Source organism: Puntigrus tetrazona, chromosome 4 (genome assembly GCF_018831695.1).
Source record: "Puntigrus tetrazona isolate hp1 chromosome 4, ASM1883169v1, whole genome shotgun sequence".
Lineage (NCBI taxonomy): Eukaryota > Metazoa > Chordata > Actinopteri > Cypriniformes > Cyprinidae > Puntigrus > Puntigrus tetrazona.
In genome coordinates, this window is record NC_056702.1 from 27460047 (window position 1) to 27475663 (window position 15617).

The window sequence follows — 15617 nt, forward strand, 5'->3', positions numbered from 1 at the left end:
GTCGCAATTAGACTGAAACGGTGCATCTAAATAAGACTATTGTAACAATTTTGAGTGAAACATCAAGCTTGTTGCCACGCTGTGCTTTAATATACAATTAGATTCACGGAAATAGCGAATCGAAATAGATTTCAAAGTGTATCATGCTATATATTACATTTTAGGCTATATTCACTTTGAGGAATTAAAGTTTGATTCAAAGTATTATGCTATAGTACGCTATACATTACACACCATCGGCTACTATCATTAGATTTTAGGTTACTATATACACTATTTTGAAAGGTACCTGCACTTGGCCAAACGTTAGGACAAACCATATATCATTTCACATTACAATCTACCACAAAACATTTCCCTTAACGCGCAAAACTGGAAGATCTGGACCTCACGCGTAAACGGCGTGTCGCGCGAGCCCGTTCCACAAGTTCTAAACTTCAACGCCGTTCCGTTCCGTTCCCACCACGGCGTGACGCGACGATGACATCACGAACGATTCCGTCGGTCGCGCTCTCGAGCTCCAGATAGAGCAGAAGAAGCGAGCGAGTCGCGTCAGGCAGAGGACTCGGCAGCATACCTGAGCACACTCCGGGCTTTACTAGCAGTTGGAGCGGCCGTGAGACCGAGACCGCGCTCCGACGAGCCTCGACGCACCGCCCCCGCTTCGCTTCGCAAAGTGAAAGAGATTTTTATGCTAAAGTTTCCAGGATTGCTTTAACCTCCCGCGGACGAGAGCGGAATGAGCGACTTTACGATGATAAACTGTTGCCTGATTCTCTGCGCGTGTCTTCTGTCCAGCCAAGGTAATGTGGCACAGCAACTTGTGGGTTAATCTCTTTGCCGTTCTCTTTTGTTATTTCGAAAGCCTTGAGGCAATTTGCATGATGCCTGCCGTAACGTGAAGTCGCCCGTCCCAAGGGTGTTGATACGCAAGTTGCATGCGTGCGTTACGCTTGTGCGCGCCGATTTCTCCAGCTTACCTGCTTATCTAGGTTATCCTGGTCAACTTAATAAGAGCCACTGACCGTAACCCGTATCCCTTGCCTCGTACGCCATGTTACGCAAGGTGTGGCCTGTCGTGATCAGTTTTTCTCAGGCTGGAAGGCAGCAGGTGTAACTGTATTGTCTTACTCAATCACCCCCTTCACAGTTTGAAACTTTCCCATCTATTGTAGCTTTTGTACAATATATATATGAGACGAGAAACGCAACAGGGTTTAGTTGTTAACACTTGGAGCTTTATGACAGGTCTGAGCAGCTGACTGGAACTCCTCGAAATGCAATGATGTCTGAATTTTATGCAAGTCTTCTGCTATTTTGAGATACCACTGTTATAAAATTGCATTTTAAGTTACTGTTCCCCTTATTTGCCACACTAGTCTTGCGAGTGCTGATGGTCCTAGACATTTCTTCCCTGGTGGTTTAAACATCACAGTGATTTGATGGCGTCTCGGAGGGGCTGCTTTCCTCTGATAAGGAGAGACACGTCTGTGGTTCTGCGTAAGCCGAGGCTACACTGCAGGACCGAAGCTCTGCACATATTTAAGGACTCGGGTTACATGTTTTGGCAATGTAGTGCATACTTGACGCAACTAATGGCGTTGTTTTTTCACGATTGTAGCTGTGATTCCAAAAAGCACTTGTTGTGACGAAGTTGAGACTGTCGTCAATGGACGTGCAGAAGACTAATCTTCACCAAGAATAGTGCTGAAGACCGGTTCACATCTAGAACGATAGCTACAAATATAACAGAGAACTGCATTATTGTCCAGACCAACGGAAGACGACATTCTGATTATGATAATTGCGTCCTGCAATTTTGTTGTTTACCTCTTTAAATTCTAAAGCTCTTTAACGCTGGATGGATTCTGATTGGCTGTCTGTGTTTTTATCATTCATCAGCTAAAAAAAAAGTCACTCTGAAAGCGATTTCAACGATATCGTTCCTCTGAGTCGTTATCATCATAGCTGGCGTGTAGGTGTTTATTTTCTTAGAATTTCAGAATCAACTTTAGGTATGCTTACACATACGAGGAATTTGTTTTAGTGACCGAAGCTCTACAGTGCAACAGGATTACAAGACGGATAAGAAAAAGAATTATATACAAAATATAAAAAGTACAAAATGGCAAAAATACAATATAGATGTTCAAGAATTTATGCTATCATACTTAAATGCAAATCAAGGAAATGACATAAGCAGGGGAATTTTTTGATTCTTCTTAATGTCACTCTTTTTCACTTTCGCTCTTTCGTTGATGCTTATCCACTTGTTGGGATGGTGTTCACACCTGGCAACTGGCCGGAGAAGTGTCAGACCAGTTTCAGACCAGTATGCATGCATACTTATGTTAGCTACAATTGCGAGCGTTTTATTGCATGCCATTTACATAAAACATCAGCTTTTTGGGTGAATGGCCGGAAAACCCGACATCATACTTGCAACTGGTCGGAGAGGTTTCAAACCAGTTTCAGACCAGTATGCGTGCATACTTGTGTTAACTACGATTCTGAGCGTTTTATTGCACGTCAGTCACATAAAACATCAGCTTTTTGGGTGAATGGCCGGAAGACGCGTCATCGCACTGGCACCGGGTGGCTGTAAATGAATCTCGATCCTGAGCTCTCCCCGTGCACATATTTCACAAGAAATAAGACGAGCATCTTGGCCGTTGGATAAATGAGTTTTGGATGGATGAATCGTGGCACCACAATTAGTCATGCCAAGTTCCCAGTGCCGCTCAACTTGCGTGGGCACACTCTGGGGTTCGCCTCTATTAATTTCTTCATGGGATAAGGCGTTTTACACCTCGGGATGAGCGGAGGGTTATTACCATGCGCGCAACACTTTCGGTAGCCCATTAATCTTTTTGGTACGTGTCAAAGGTTTGTGTATTAGTTCTCCGAGGGGATCTTCAGGGGTGAGGTGAAGGTTTCTCGCAGTTGTCATGGAGACCCCTTTTCATTGGGGATCTGATGGCATCCATCTTGTTTTAGAGTCTTTGAGGGGAGTTTAAAACATTATTGCCGAGTGCTTAATTCAGTTTGGGATCAGGGAAGCACGACAAATGGAAGTAGATACTTTCCTTATTGGCTCCCTTTGGTCTTCCATTACTGTCAGAAGCAACAAATGTCAGAGCGGCGGCAGAGAGCAAGTGCCGCACAAAGACGTGATAATGTAGTTTCCTTGTATTCCTTTTTTCTCCCCGCCGAACAATACGCTTCTGTTCCAACAGGTTTCCAAGAACAAAAGACCTCAGAGTCTGCATTGTCCAAAAGAGAGCGTAGAATGAAACTCACACCTTCAGAAGAAACCTCTCTCTGCCTTCCCCTCTGACACTCACCCACTTTGAGCATGCAAGAGGGACTAAAATTGCTGGCCTTTGAATAAATGCCCTTTCCTCGCACCCCTCCTCTTTTTCTTTTTTTTTGTCCCTCCCGCCGTGCATTCAGAGCTCCGTCTCAAGCCTTTGTTCTGGTGGCTTTAGTGATTGGTCGCCTGTAAGACCCTCTGTCTCTTCCACTTCCATTGTTTATGAGTGTCTGTAGAGTGGAGCGCAGAAGAGCGCTTTCCTCTGAGTGTGTTGACAAAAAAAAAAGTTCCCCCGCCTGTCCTCGATTTACCTCTGTCTCACACGGTTTATACATCATTACGGCCGAACTGTCTGCGAGCCGTTTCTGTGGTCTCTTTTGTAATGTAGATTATGTAGTTGAAACGACTGAAGTTCCACGGCTTAAACGCGGAAATTGTTTGATGGGCGCAATCTTGCTCGCTGGACTCGAAAATATGCTGCAGTCGTAAATGGGGAGTCAGATGTGTGCCGCAGAACAGATGGGAAATCTGTTCTGTGTCTCCGTCCGTCTCCCGATTTATCTGTTTCTCTCACGGCGTGTAAGAGATCCTCTCTGTCTCTTTGACTCTGTGTCCTCCTCTGCCGCTCAGCGCTGAGGTGGTCAAACAGTGCCTTTAGTGAAGGCCGGAGGACTCCTGGAGGCCAGCCATGCCGTCTTATCACCCACCACTGTGCCTGATAAAATGAAGGCTAAAGAGAGGGATTTTTTTGTGTGGGCTCTGGGATCAGCCTTTTTGCGACCCTGGGCTCATTCAAAGGGTTTTTCCGCCGCCTTTAAAACTTTCCACACCTTCAACTTTATCAATCCTTTAAGCAAAGAGCGACGGCCATCTCGCTGCTGTGCGGCATTGATATACCTCAAGCGTTTCGTTTAGGGTTTGTTTTAAACCTTTAGCTGAAGTATAAAACCTTCTTTAGGTTCCAGTATAGCGCTATATCCCGACCTGGCGGGATGTGATAAGTTTGCAGCTAGAAATAGGTAGTTGGGACACAGTTGAAGTGTAGACGTTAGTTTACTAAAAACTAAAAAGCGCTGTTATATTGATTCTCAAATATGAGTCAAAAGCTGCTAAGGGGTAATAATGGAACGGCCTTGTTTACAACAGGATCTGCATTTTCATGGGCGTAAAAAAACATCAATCACTCCTTTCCTGGTAAAAAAAAATGAGCTTGGTTGAAAATAAATCAACTAATTTGTTAATTTGTTGAATTTTGACTCTACTGATCTCTTTCCTGCTTCAGTTCCCTTCGCTTCTGATCTCTCCTGTGATAATAAAGGCAAAAATAAATCTTGAAAACAAGTAATATTCTGTCCGTCAAAAATAACTCGCATCTTCATATCGGTGTTTGCAAGAAGCAGGTCCAGGGAGTACATACATTTCCTAGAAAACCCACATTTAAGGGTGTATAGACCGTCCATTGCATTCAAAAAAAATTAATGATGGCCTGAGTAGCTTCAACATGCCGTCTGTCAGATTGTAATATACCTAATACATAAATTGACAGATGTCATTTAGAAAATGTAGACCACCATCTTGGTTGTTCAAAAGATTGCAATTGCTAGAGTTTTATAAATGTTTTTACATGATTTGCTACTGTTAATTACCTCTTATCATGTTTTGACTCCCATGCTTGACAGAAAAGCAAATGTGGATTCTAAACTCACTCGGCTGTGGCTTCATGTGCACAGGAAAAACACCTAGAACCTAGACTTGCTTCAAACATTGCCACTTTCGATTGTTGCTGTGCAAGTGCTATTTTTTTCCTTGGGGAAAATGCAAATCTAGTTCTTTGCGGCTTAACTTGTCTTAAAATTCAGGTTAGCTGTCCTTTCATCTGTCAGATGGATTGGTGGTGGATTAAGCACGAGAAGCACATAAATGCTGCTCTTTCATAGCTCAGATGACTTAATGGAGTTCTCATTTATGTTTCATGTAAGTAGAACCATCTCATTTGTGTTTGTTTTTATTGCTCGTAGGAATTCTTGGAGAAACATCTGAATAATTGAGCGTAGAGCTTTAAAATGAATGCGCATCGCATGGACTATCCGAGGTAATTTGATCTCGGAAGAGTTGATGAGAAATTCATGAGTGCATATTGAAATCTGACTTTTATTAGTTTAACGTGTCCATACACGCAGGTGAGCTTTCGTCAGAAGCGTCGGTGACGGGCATTACGTGTTAACAGCGTTTGCCTGAGCCAGCGCAAATCTACGCTGATTCATTGAGATCCTCTTGAGGGAGGAGTTGAGATTGCCTTAATTACCGTCTGATCTTCTTCAGAAGCTTGCTGCTTGATTGACTTTCTTAGCCCCGCGCCGTTAATACGGTGCTTTTAATTGTGCCGGCACACATGCGAGCGTGCGGTTATATCCGTATGTGCTTAATCTATCTTTTTAATAGAAAGCACGCTTCCACCTTAGCAGACCTCCGTAATTTACAGCGGCGTTAACCTCATTACCAACAATAAATTTGTGTCATCTAAAAAAAAAAAAAAAAAACAGGCTTACAGGATCTCATTTTCTCATCTTCTGCTTTTTATCTGAGAGATGAATTTGAAGACCATGTCATTTGCAATTTGTAATTAAACCTTGCCTGCGTTACGCCGATTTGGGCCTTCGTGATCCAGTTTGAGAGGAACTGAGGAACAGTACTGGAATATTTCTGTTTCAAAGCTCAAGTAAAAAGTCAAGTAATATATTCGCTAGTTTTTACTTCCGGAATGTGACGGTTCTGAATAAAACCGCATTTAATGATGGGGAAAATGTAGGAACTGTTTGGACTGTGCAAGTTGTCCCAATCTGTTGGAAGATTAGGAAGAGTTTTCCTCAGAATAACATGCGCTGACTGCTGTTCGTGACTCTATACATGGTTGACAAATAAATGGTGTCCAATTTTGATTTCATGTTTTGCTTAAATGACCATAAAAGCATTTTTTTTTTTTTTTTTGCTTCTCTTTTTGTAATATTTGTGGAATGATGATGATTTGGGCGTTTGAGATCAGTTTGCAGGGACATTGAATAATAGCACTGGAATGTTAAACGGAATGTTTGTTATTGATGAAAAGCTCACTTTTTAAAGCCATTGAGTGCTTTTTCAACGCGTTTTGCTTGCGCAGTGTGACATGTTTCTCAATGAAACATTCAACGAGAATGAAAATGTTGGGATTTGATTGAATCGTACAGGTTCGTAATTTGATGGAAGATTATGAACACAAACAAATGAGATGTTGGCTGCGTATTAAAGTTGTCAGTTTTGATTTTCAAAAAGCAGTTTAGATGCAGTAGAGAAACGTACATTTGAATGTTTTTAATGTAAATGCCATGCTTTGTTTATGGACTGGCGATTTGTGCCTTTTGTGATCCGTTTGCAAGTAATAATGAGTTTTTGATTGAAACGTTTCCGAAAGTCAGCAAGTGCCTTCTCAACCCATTTTACTTCCGTTTTGTGACGTTTGAATAAAACCGTGTTTAACCAGGGAAAAATAGGTTGGAATTGGTTTTGAATGGATTGTGCGTGTTGCCCTGAATTTACTAAAAACACAACCATGCTTTTCTTGAGAATAACATTCACAGATGAAATGTTAATAAGACCTTGAGTGTGCTTCAAGAAAGTAACTTGTCAATTTTGACCTCAAGTTAAAAGCGGGTTGAAAAAAGGTGGTGAACTGACCATGTAAGTGATGTAGATGCGGCAGAGGAGTAGTCATCTTTGCCATCTTTTTACTGTTTTAGTATTTTCAGCCCTTTGGGTTATTCTCACAGCTTTTGATTTTAAAACAAAAAAGCTCTGGTTCGTTCTCAACCCTTTTACCTCCATAATGAGAATGAATGAAACGATGTTCAACAAGAAAAACAATAATAATTGATTGCATTGTGCAAGTTGTCACAAACCGAATCTCTTTTTCTTTAGAATAGCATTTACAGATAAATTGTTGACTGCAAGACCTTGAGCGTGTTATAAGTAATTCATGTCAGTTTTGACTTCACGTTGAAAAGAGGTAAAGAAATGACCGAGTAAGCAATGTAGATGCAGCAGATGAACTGCTCCTGTTTTTCTATATTTTGAGGCCCTCGGTTGATATAAGCAGGGTAATAGAGACCGACTTCCAACCAGAGCTGTTATTCTAAGACCTTGGGAGTAAACAAAGCCAAATAAATAAATAAAAGTTTTATCTCCTGTATGGTTTTAAGTTCGGTTCGGTGAATCGAGATGACAGGCATGTCTCAAGCCGCAGACTTAAAGCCTGGAGAGATTTTTTTGCTGCCATCCAAAGCTCGGAGTTGAAGGGTGAAAGGCTAATGCTTCTTGAGGATTCAACGGACCTCTAGTCATGGTGTTAGGGAAAATGACTTCCGTGGGGAAATTTCATAAATGTTTATACGAGCGGCTGACTGTGATGGCCTAGTCCTTCTTTTCTGTGTGTGTGTGTGTGTTTCTGCTTTTTAATTCCAGCTGACTTGGCGGTTGTATACCACTGGCAGTTTGTTCAGCTCTTTGTAGCAATGGAAAAGGTTTTAGTAACTGAGCGGGAACAGACGGGGGTCTGCAGACTGTAGAATTGCAGAATCACACTTGTCTGAATACCGAGACTATTGCTGAAAGAGATCCAGGCATGGCAACACACTCTCCACAAGCACACAGGAATTTTTTATTTTTTTTCTTTCTCTCTAACGCTTTGTCCACTTCCAGGCACACCTACGTGCTCGCAAATATAGAAAATGTATAGGCTTCCGTGCAGAGAGCCAGAATAAAATATTGTCGCTCAGAGGTTTTGCTCATTTGTAGTTCAGGAGTTTTGTTATGTTGCGCATGCAGGGCGGTGGAACAATTTTTTAATTTTTTTTTTCTGACGGATGATGGAGTGCAAGGCTATAAAAAATCTGCATAAAACGCTCGTAGAACAGATAATTTGCTCTTGGAAGAATTTTCTGAAATGTTTTCAATTAGTTCAAATTGAAAATTTTTTATTGCAGACTTGGTATCTTTGCAAATCTGATCACATATGCACTTTCTGAAGGAGATTAGTTTCCCAAATGGAGTTGGAGTTCTAATTATTAACGGCGGATGGCTGTGATTTCATGAACTGATTCAGATGGGACTGGGATTTTTCACTGAAATGGGATGTTTATTTTCTGGGTGTAAGAATTATCGAAGGTCGTGGATGTGTGCATCATGAAGCCCATTGAAATGAACACTTCTATAAGTAGTATTATGTGATTTTTAAGATTTATTTGACCACTTTTTCAGATAATTATGTAAAATATGAATGAGTGGGTGGGGTGGGGGTCAAAGACCTTTTAGATGTCTTTAAAAATTTTTTTTTTTACAGAAACACATCCTTAAAGCACATTAACTGTAAGCAAATTGTCGACTTTTAATGTTTGAAATACGTTTTAGAGAATAAAATGTCAGAATTTGGTTGAAATAATGTTACACTGTCATTCAGCATCACAGAATATTTTTGTGAAAATTCAAACAACATGCTTATTCTGACTTGTACGCATTAAAATATATAAAAGGATAAGTGAGCATAAACAAATGGGCAAAACCTATGACAGTGGCAAAAATGTTTTTATTGTTATTTTTAAATGTTATTATATATATATATATATATATATAAGTAAAATGTACTAATTGTTTTTTTAGGTTGAAACTAAGTATTCTTTTTAATGTGGCATAAATTGACTTATTGTTTTCATGCTTAAGCACTTTTTGTCATATATATATATATTAGATATAGGTCAGTGTGTGTGTGTATATATATGTGTGTGTGTATATATAGGTCAATGTATATATGTATATGTCACTTGAACTGTTATTTTACTCGGAAACATTCATAATGAATGTAAACTGGGCAGCGAAACAAGAAATGTAACTTTGTTCATGGTATCTGACTCCCGTTTGGATGTGGATGGACTACTCAGAGGACAGCAGGTAAAATGCTTCATAATTTTTACTAGGTTGTGTAAGAAAAACAGATGTATTTTAATTCGGACGGAGGACAAACCACAAAGTACGTCTGCGAAAGACGAATGCAGGAAGTCTTAAATGCCTCTCCTGAGGACAAAGTCTCCATTTTGCTCTCTGTTTAATCTCGTTTCTCATTTCCAGTCCCATGTGAGGGGTCTCGCAAAGATTGGCACTCTCATTTTCCCCGTTTCTTCCATCCGATAGCTATCTGTCCGTCACGTGAAGCCTCTCTCTGGGTTGAGTGTCAGCCGCTTTGACACTGAACAGGTGACTGCTCTCGGATCCGGAGACTGGGCCCAGGGTTTTTTTTTTTTTTTTTCCAAAGCACAGAAGTAAGTTTTCAAAGTTTAGCCGTACTGTCATAACGGAGTCTATTCTCGGGCACCCTCGCTCCAATTTCTCCGTCTCACTTTCTCACATCGGTCGAGTGTCAAATCCTGCACCGTTTCCCAGAACGGTGATAGATGGAAAGAAAGAGAGAAGAGCCGGAGGAAATTGACTGTAAGTCAGACGACGGAGGTTAATTCCTGCTTCATTAGGAAGCGTGGTCCGAATCATAAGAAGGATGTTGAACCTGTAAGCCCTTCTCAGCCTGCAGAAGAACTCATTTCTTGGAACCACGCTATTGAAATAGTGGTGAATATAATAGACGAGGCTGGATTTCCACAGACGCTTTCAAAGCAAAAATGTCACTTGCAATTCAAGTCGTGTTGATACATTTCATGCCAGTATTAAAACATTTCAATTTTGGGTTTTGACGCAGTTGCATTTAATTTTTTGCTCATAATGCAGCTGATAATGACCGTTTTATATGCTTTTTCATATTTAATTTGCTTGAAAGAGGAGAAAAGCCAACCTGCGTGGAAAAAGTGTGCTTAATTATATTGAACGCTTGTACTTCAGATCTAGTCTATTTTAATCGGGTCCTAAAAAAGCTGTACTTGCAGATAATCTCAGTATCAGTGAAGGTGTAACGTTTATAAGCTTCTTCAAGTAAAGAGATGGTTCACTCATGGACGTTGTTGGGAAGGCTGCGTTTACTATAAGCTTTAATGCACAGATCTGATCTTTTAAACATATATTTTTGCATCGCCTGTTTACATTTACTTTGTGTCAGATGTCAGCAAAAATTTTTTTTTTTTTTTTTGTGCCAGTTAAGTTGTTTCAAACTTGTTTAAGTTGCCGGAGTAGAGAGTACGGATTCATTTTATTTATTTTTTGCACTTTGTATCACCAAATTAGAGGTTTTTTGTTTTAAAGTGTTTTTTTTTTTTTTATTATCTGTTTTATGATTGTAATATTTTAGTTATTATTTGTAAAGTTCAATGATATGTTTTTTACTTTTAAATACATTTGAAATCACTGTTCACTTTTATAGTAGTATTATTGATGCATTGGCTAACATACTAAAAGGCATATGCAGTATTTATCAATTTTGTCCTGTGACGATATTCTAGATTTAAAGTTAATATTATTTAAAGGTAATAAATTAAACTTAATTACATGTTCTGAAATATGAGATACAGGTTTTTATATAAATTATAAAGTATGTTTTGAGCTTACTACAAATGCTTTTACAAGTTCAAACTAATAATCATTTATTTGAAAGTATTTAAAATATATATATATATATATATATATATATATATATATATATATATATTTTTTTTTTTTTTTATTATTATATTTATTGTGGAAATTTATATAAGTATGTTAAAGTGTAAGCCTACTGTTTTTTTCTCTCTCCCAAGTCTACTCGGATGCCAGTATCATTACTGGAATTTCCCGTGAACTGTTTTTGAATCACCAGATTTTATAGTGAACCAGTTTCTAGAGTGATGTGGTACTCATGCTGGTATCAGACCAGGCTCTTCTCAGATTTCACGTGATCTTATGTAAAGTACCGTTATCACTCATCAGCCGTCAGCCCTCAGTTAATATCCTTCTGGTTAATCAGACGATCAGATCAAGGTGCGTAAATGAGCGCTTTGGCTTTCACCGTCACGTTTCTTCTGAATGTCAACATCCAAACATCGGCGTCCCGCTTTGAACTCGTTTGAACAAGAATTATCCAGCTAATATTACTCCACACAGAAACGAGGGACGGCTCTCAAACTCTCATTGAGCTGTAGATGTACAGTGTTCTACCTGAAATGCGGTAAACGTGTTCACAATCAATCGGTCTCTCTGATGAGTCACAATGCCGCATTGCATTAATGCATGAAACTAAACTCAAAGGTGTCGTTCCTAATACTTCTTCTTTTTTTTCTTCCCCCAAATAAGACTTATTTTTTGCTGCGTATTATCAAACGCATTTCCTGACAGCTCTACTTGAGAAGAGGATAATGAAGGGAGGTGGGATTCGGTGCTTTTCAGCAGTTGTTTAGCATAAGCACCGCCGTAGGCCGCCTCACAATCATGACATATTTAGACCTATTTTTGAAGTCATGATTACGCCGATGAAGCGTGTCCTGATTAGACGGTGTATATTGTTTCATTTAAAGCTCAAACTGTTTATGTAAAAAAAAAAAATTGGGGTGTGACTATCTGTTTTGTGCAACCTCTAGAAAACAAGAGATTGTTAGTAAAAAACCTTTTATATGTAATTGAGTTTAATCACCTTAATGCTGTTTAAATTGCACACTTCAGCTTTAAGGTGTCTTTAAGGTGGCTTAATTGTTTTGTAGCTTTCCTGGCGTTATTGTGATCGATTCTTCTCTCTGCGTTATTCGTAAGGAATTAATATCTATGCAGTCACTTGTCATATAGAAACCACTTTTATTGATCCAGTGCCAGTGATGCAGGTCCGTCCCTGTTTTTGGTTTTCTTGTTGAACGCTTGCCAGTATTCTGTATAAACATGCAAATGAAATAGCACGGCAGAGGCGGTCTAAACTTTGTCCTGACGGTCAGCGTGCATCGGTTTATTTCAGTGCATGATAGCGTTTTTCCCCTCCAGAGTAATTCACTTTCTCTGCTTCTGGTCTCTTTTAAAAGTCTTAGTCATCATAAAACAACATTTGCAGCCGGTTTCTTTTTCCATAAACATGATATTCAATTAAATGTAGGCCCGGAAAAATACATGTATAATAAAATGACTTCTATGTTTTTAAAATAATTTTTAAATTGCGTTTCAAATACTATCTTAACTTGCATTTTAAACCTTAATTATTAGATGAACAGTCTTTTGTTCATTATTTTCCTCTCAACTGCATGTTTATATAATAAATAAACAGTATTAAATATTTTTAACTGGGTCACACACACATTATTTATATATATATATATATATATATATATATATATATATATATATATATATATATATATATATATTTATTTATTTATTTATTTATTTTATTGAAACATTTAAAAATGTATAAATGCCTTCACACTAAAATTATTTTTCCTAAGTTGTTAAAGATTACTGGTTTTACAAAAAATATGAAAATATTACAGTGTAATTATAAATACATATATTCTCTGAAATAGTGGAAGACATGACTTAAAAAAAGATGATAAATACAAAAAATTCTCATAGCCTAGCGCAAAAATGAAGTTGACCGACCGGATCAGATAGCTCTCTGATTTCATCCAAAATATCTTAATTTGTGTTCTAAACCTGAACGAAGGTCTTACGGGTTTGGAAAGACATGAGGGACATCAGGGTGAACTAACCCTTTAACAGCCAAAACATCACGCAAGCTTTGTTTTTAGCTGAAAGCGGTGTCTTTCCCTGCCTGGAGAGGGAGGGTTTAATGCGCTTTCAAAGACCAAGCTACTTATTGCATTTTAGTTGCCTTTGCAATAACATGCACCGCTGCATCTACCACAGTAAGACGGTGTTGTGGAGGCATTTTTCAAATTCACTTGAACTCGTGGACGTACTGCGTTTTCCCTCGGTGTTGGTTTCGCGGCGAGTCCTTCACAGATGAGCCCAACACAATCCTGTCAAATCTTGCTGAGTCTATGCAGGGGTCCTGAGCTGGCACACGAGCCGGGCCGGTCATGTGGGCGTCCTTGGCGTGCCAGGGAGCTGAGGTAGCCTGGTGCCCTTCCAGATGCCCAGCACTTGCAGGAACGGAGGAGATGGCCAAGACTCGCTCCGCTCTCGTCCTCAGCCTCGTGTCTGACGGGATGAGTCACGCTCGTAACTAGGTGTTTGTTCGAGCGAGTGAATGTTTGTGGGAGGCTGTATCACAATCTCTTCTAAAATACCTGCGGTAATGAGGACGCGTGCTTTCTGCTGCCGTGGTGTAAGAAGAGTTCAGTTTGATACAGGCTGATATCAAAGCAGTGGTTTTCAGTGGCCTGTGCTGATGTCAGAAGGGCAGGGAGATGAATCCATCGCTTTAAACAGAACATTACACTTTCAGACACTTTTGCGGTAGGGGTGCTCCGTAGTTTTCTTTGTTCAAACACAATACTTTCAAGGAAAACGGTATACATTTAAAAAAAAAAAAAAAAAAATATATATAAATAATAAAAATTATAATATATATAATATATATATATATATATATTTTTTTCTTTAAGTACTGTTTGAATAAAGAACTTAAAATATATATTATTATATTTCATTATTATTCTTATAAATATATAAATAAATATTATTTTATTATATTTCTTGTTGATCAGAGCATATCCTATCCTCACATGTTCTCAAAAATATTACTCTTACAGCTTTTTTTCCACACATGACATCAAAATTCAGCAAATTGGCCACTTTGTAATTTCTGTATTTTGACATCAGATCATGTTCTTTCGTTTGAAACGTCTTAATGGAAAAATGCTTTCGTGTCTAAAAATCTCCTGCCGACAACATTTTATACACGATCAAATTTAACCTTTTTTTTTTTTTTTTTATTATTAAAGAAAATCTTTAGCATTTAGGAACACCTTTTTATTTTTTCGATCCTTCCCTTTTAACACCGTTAATCCATTTGTTTTGACATCAGACGCTTGTCGCAATCCACTTCACTCTCCATACACGCCGGCTTGTTGAATGTATCCTATTGCAGAAGTAAAACGGGCTGCGAAGGTCATTTCATGCGATGATGGCAGCTACGCCTGGACTTAATTTGACGGAGTGTCTCTTCCGGTGTGTCAGGAGCTCTTGTAAGGTTTTTCCTGTCGAGTGTTTATTCCTGAGTGTCTGTGGTCTCATTTCTGAGTGTTAATGCATTTTGTAATCAGCGTGCCTGATTGCTCTGTGTGTGTGTGTGTGTGTGTGATGCTCTGGGCTCATACAGGTTACCCCCTCTCAGTCACACATTCCATTACCATATATGGGCAGCAGAGCAAGACGAAGCAATTACTGTCGACCACAGTGTTTTCTGATCGGATCCTCCTCTTCTCGCTCTTCCCTCTCCCTTTTATCTCTCGCTCTCCTTTTGCTTTTTTTTCTCTCAGGCTCCATTGTTTCTCCTTTCTTCTTTTGCATGTTCCTTCCGTCTCCCGTCTTTCTCCGTCGCTGTCTACGCCCACATCAGCCCCTTCACTTTGTTCCTTCCTTCTTAATTTCCCTCCTCCAGTCGTTTACTGCATTCTGATTTGCATACCTACATTGACACAATATTAAAGGGATAGCATTACCGTATGGCTTTCTGTCAGTGGGACATGAAAGAAGATATTCTGAGTGTTTGCATGCAAATTAAAGTCAACGGGGTCCGACGCTGTTTGGATTCCTTCAACATATGTCCTCAGAGCAAGAAAAGTCACGCAGCTTCGCAATGGCATGAAGATGAGCAAATGATGACAGAATGTGTTTTTTGGGAGGAACGCACCTTTTAAACACTAGGGATGTGTAAAACCAGCTAGTCGGTGGATTGGCTGAACAACGAGCAGAGTGTATTAATCACAGCAAGTTAATTAAAGCTTCACAGCTTAAAAAAAAAAAAAGCTATTATGGTGCTACAATACTGCATGGATAAAAATAAATGTGAAGTATCTGCAGCATGAAGAAAAAGAGACGGTGAAGATTTTTCATAAGGATATAAAAAAAAACAACAGCATAATTTATTATACATCAAAATAATTAAAAGTGACTGCTTGGGGATCATGTGACACTAAATACTGGAGTAATGATGTTGGGGATGATAATTTAGCTCTACTTCACAAACTATTTTATAATAATAATAATTATATATATATATATATATTTTTTTTATTATTATTATATTTATTTTCTGTATTTTTGATTAAAAAAAAATAAAAAATGCAGCTTTTGGTGAGCATAAGACTTTCCAAAAGCATTGTATCTTACCAAGCTGAAAGCCCTTTAAAGTACTGCA

General features: G+C 38.9%; 1 protein-coding gene across 2 annotated transcripts in view; it reads left to right on the forward strand.

The window, feature by feature from the left end:
• Positions 1 to 434: 434 nt before the first annotated feature.
• Positions 435 to 15617, forward strand: part of pvrl2l (PVR cell adhesion molecule related 2 like) — a 138778-nt gene continuing 123595 nt past the window's right edge. Inside the window, exon 1 of one of the 2 annotated variants that reach the window (XM_043237687.1) lies at positions 435 to 803. In XM_043237687.1, coding sequence (XP_043093622.1) covers positions 740 to 803 — 64 coding nt within the window. In that variant the 5' untranslated portion in view covers positions 435 to 739. The remainder of the gene's footprint in view (positions 804 to 15617) is intronic. The other variant, XM_043237688.1, reaches the window with a different exon arrangement.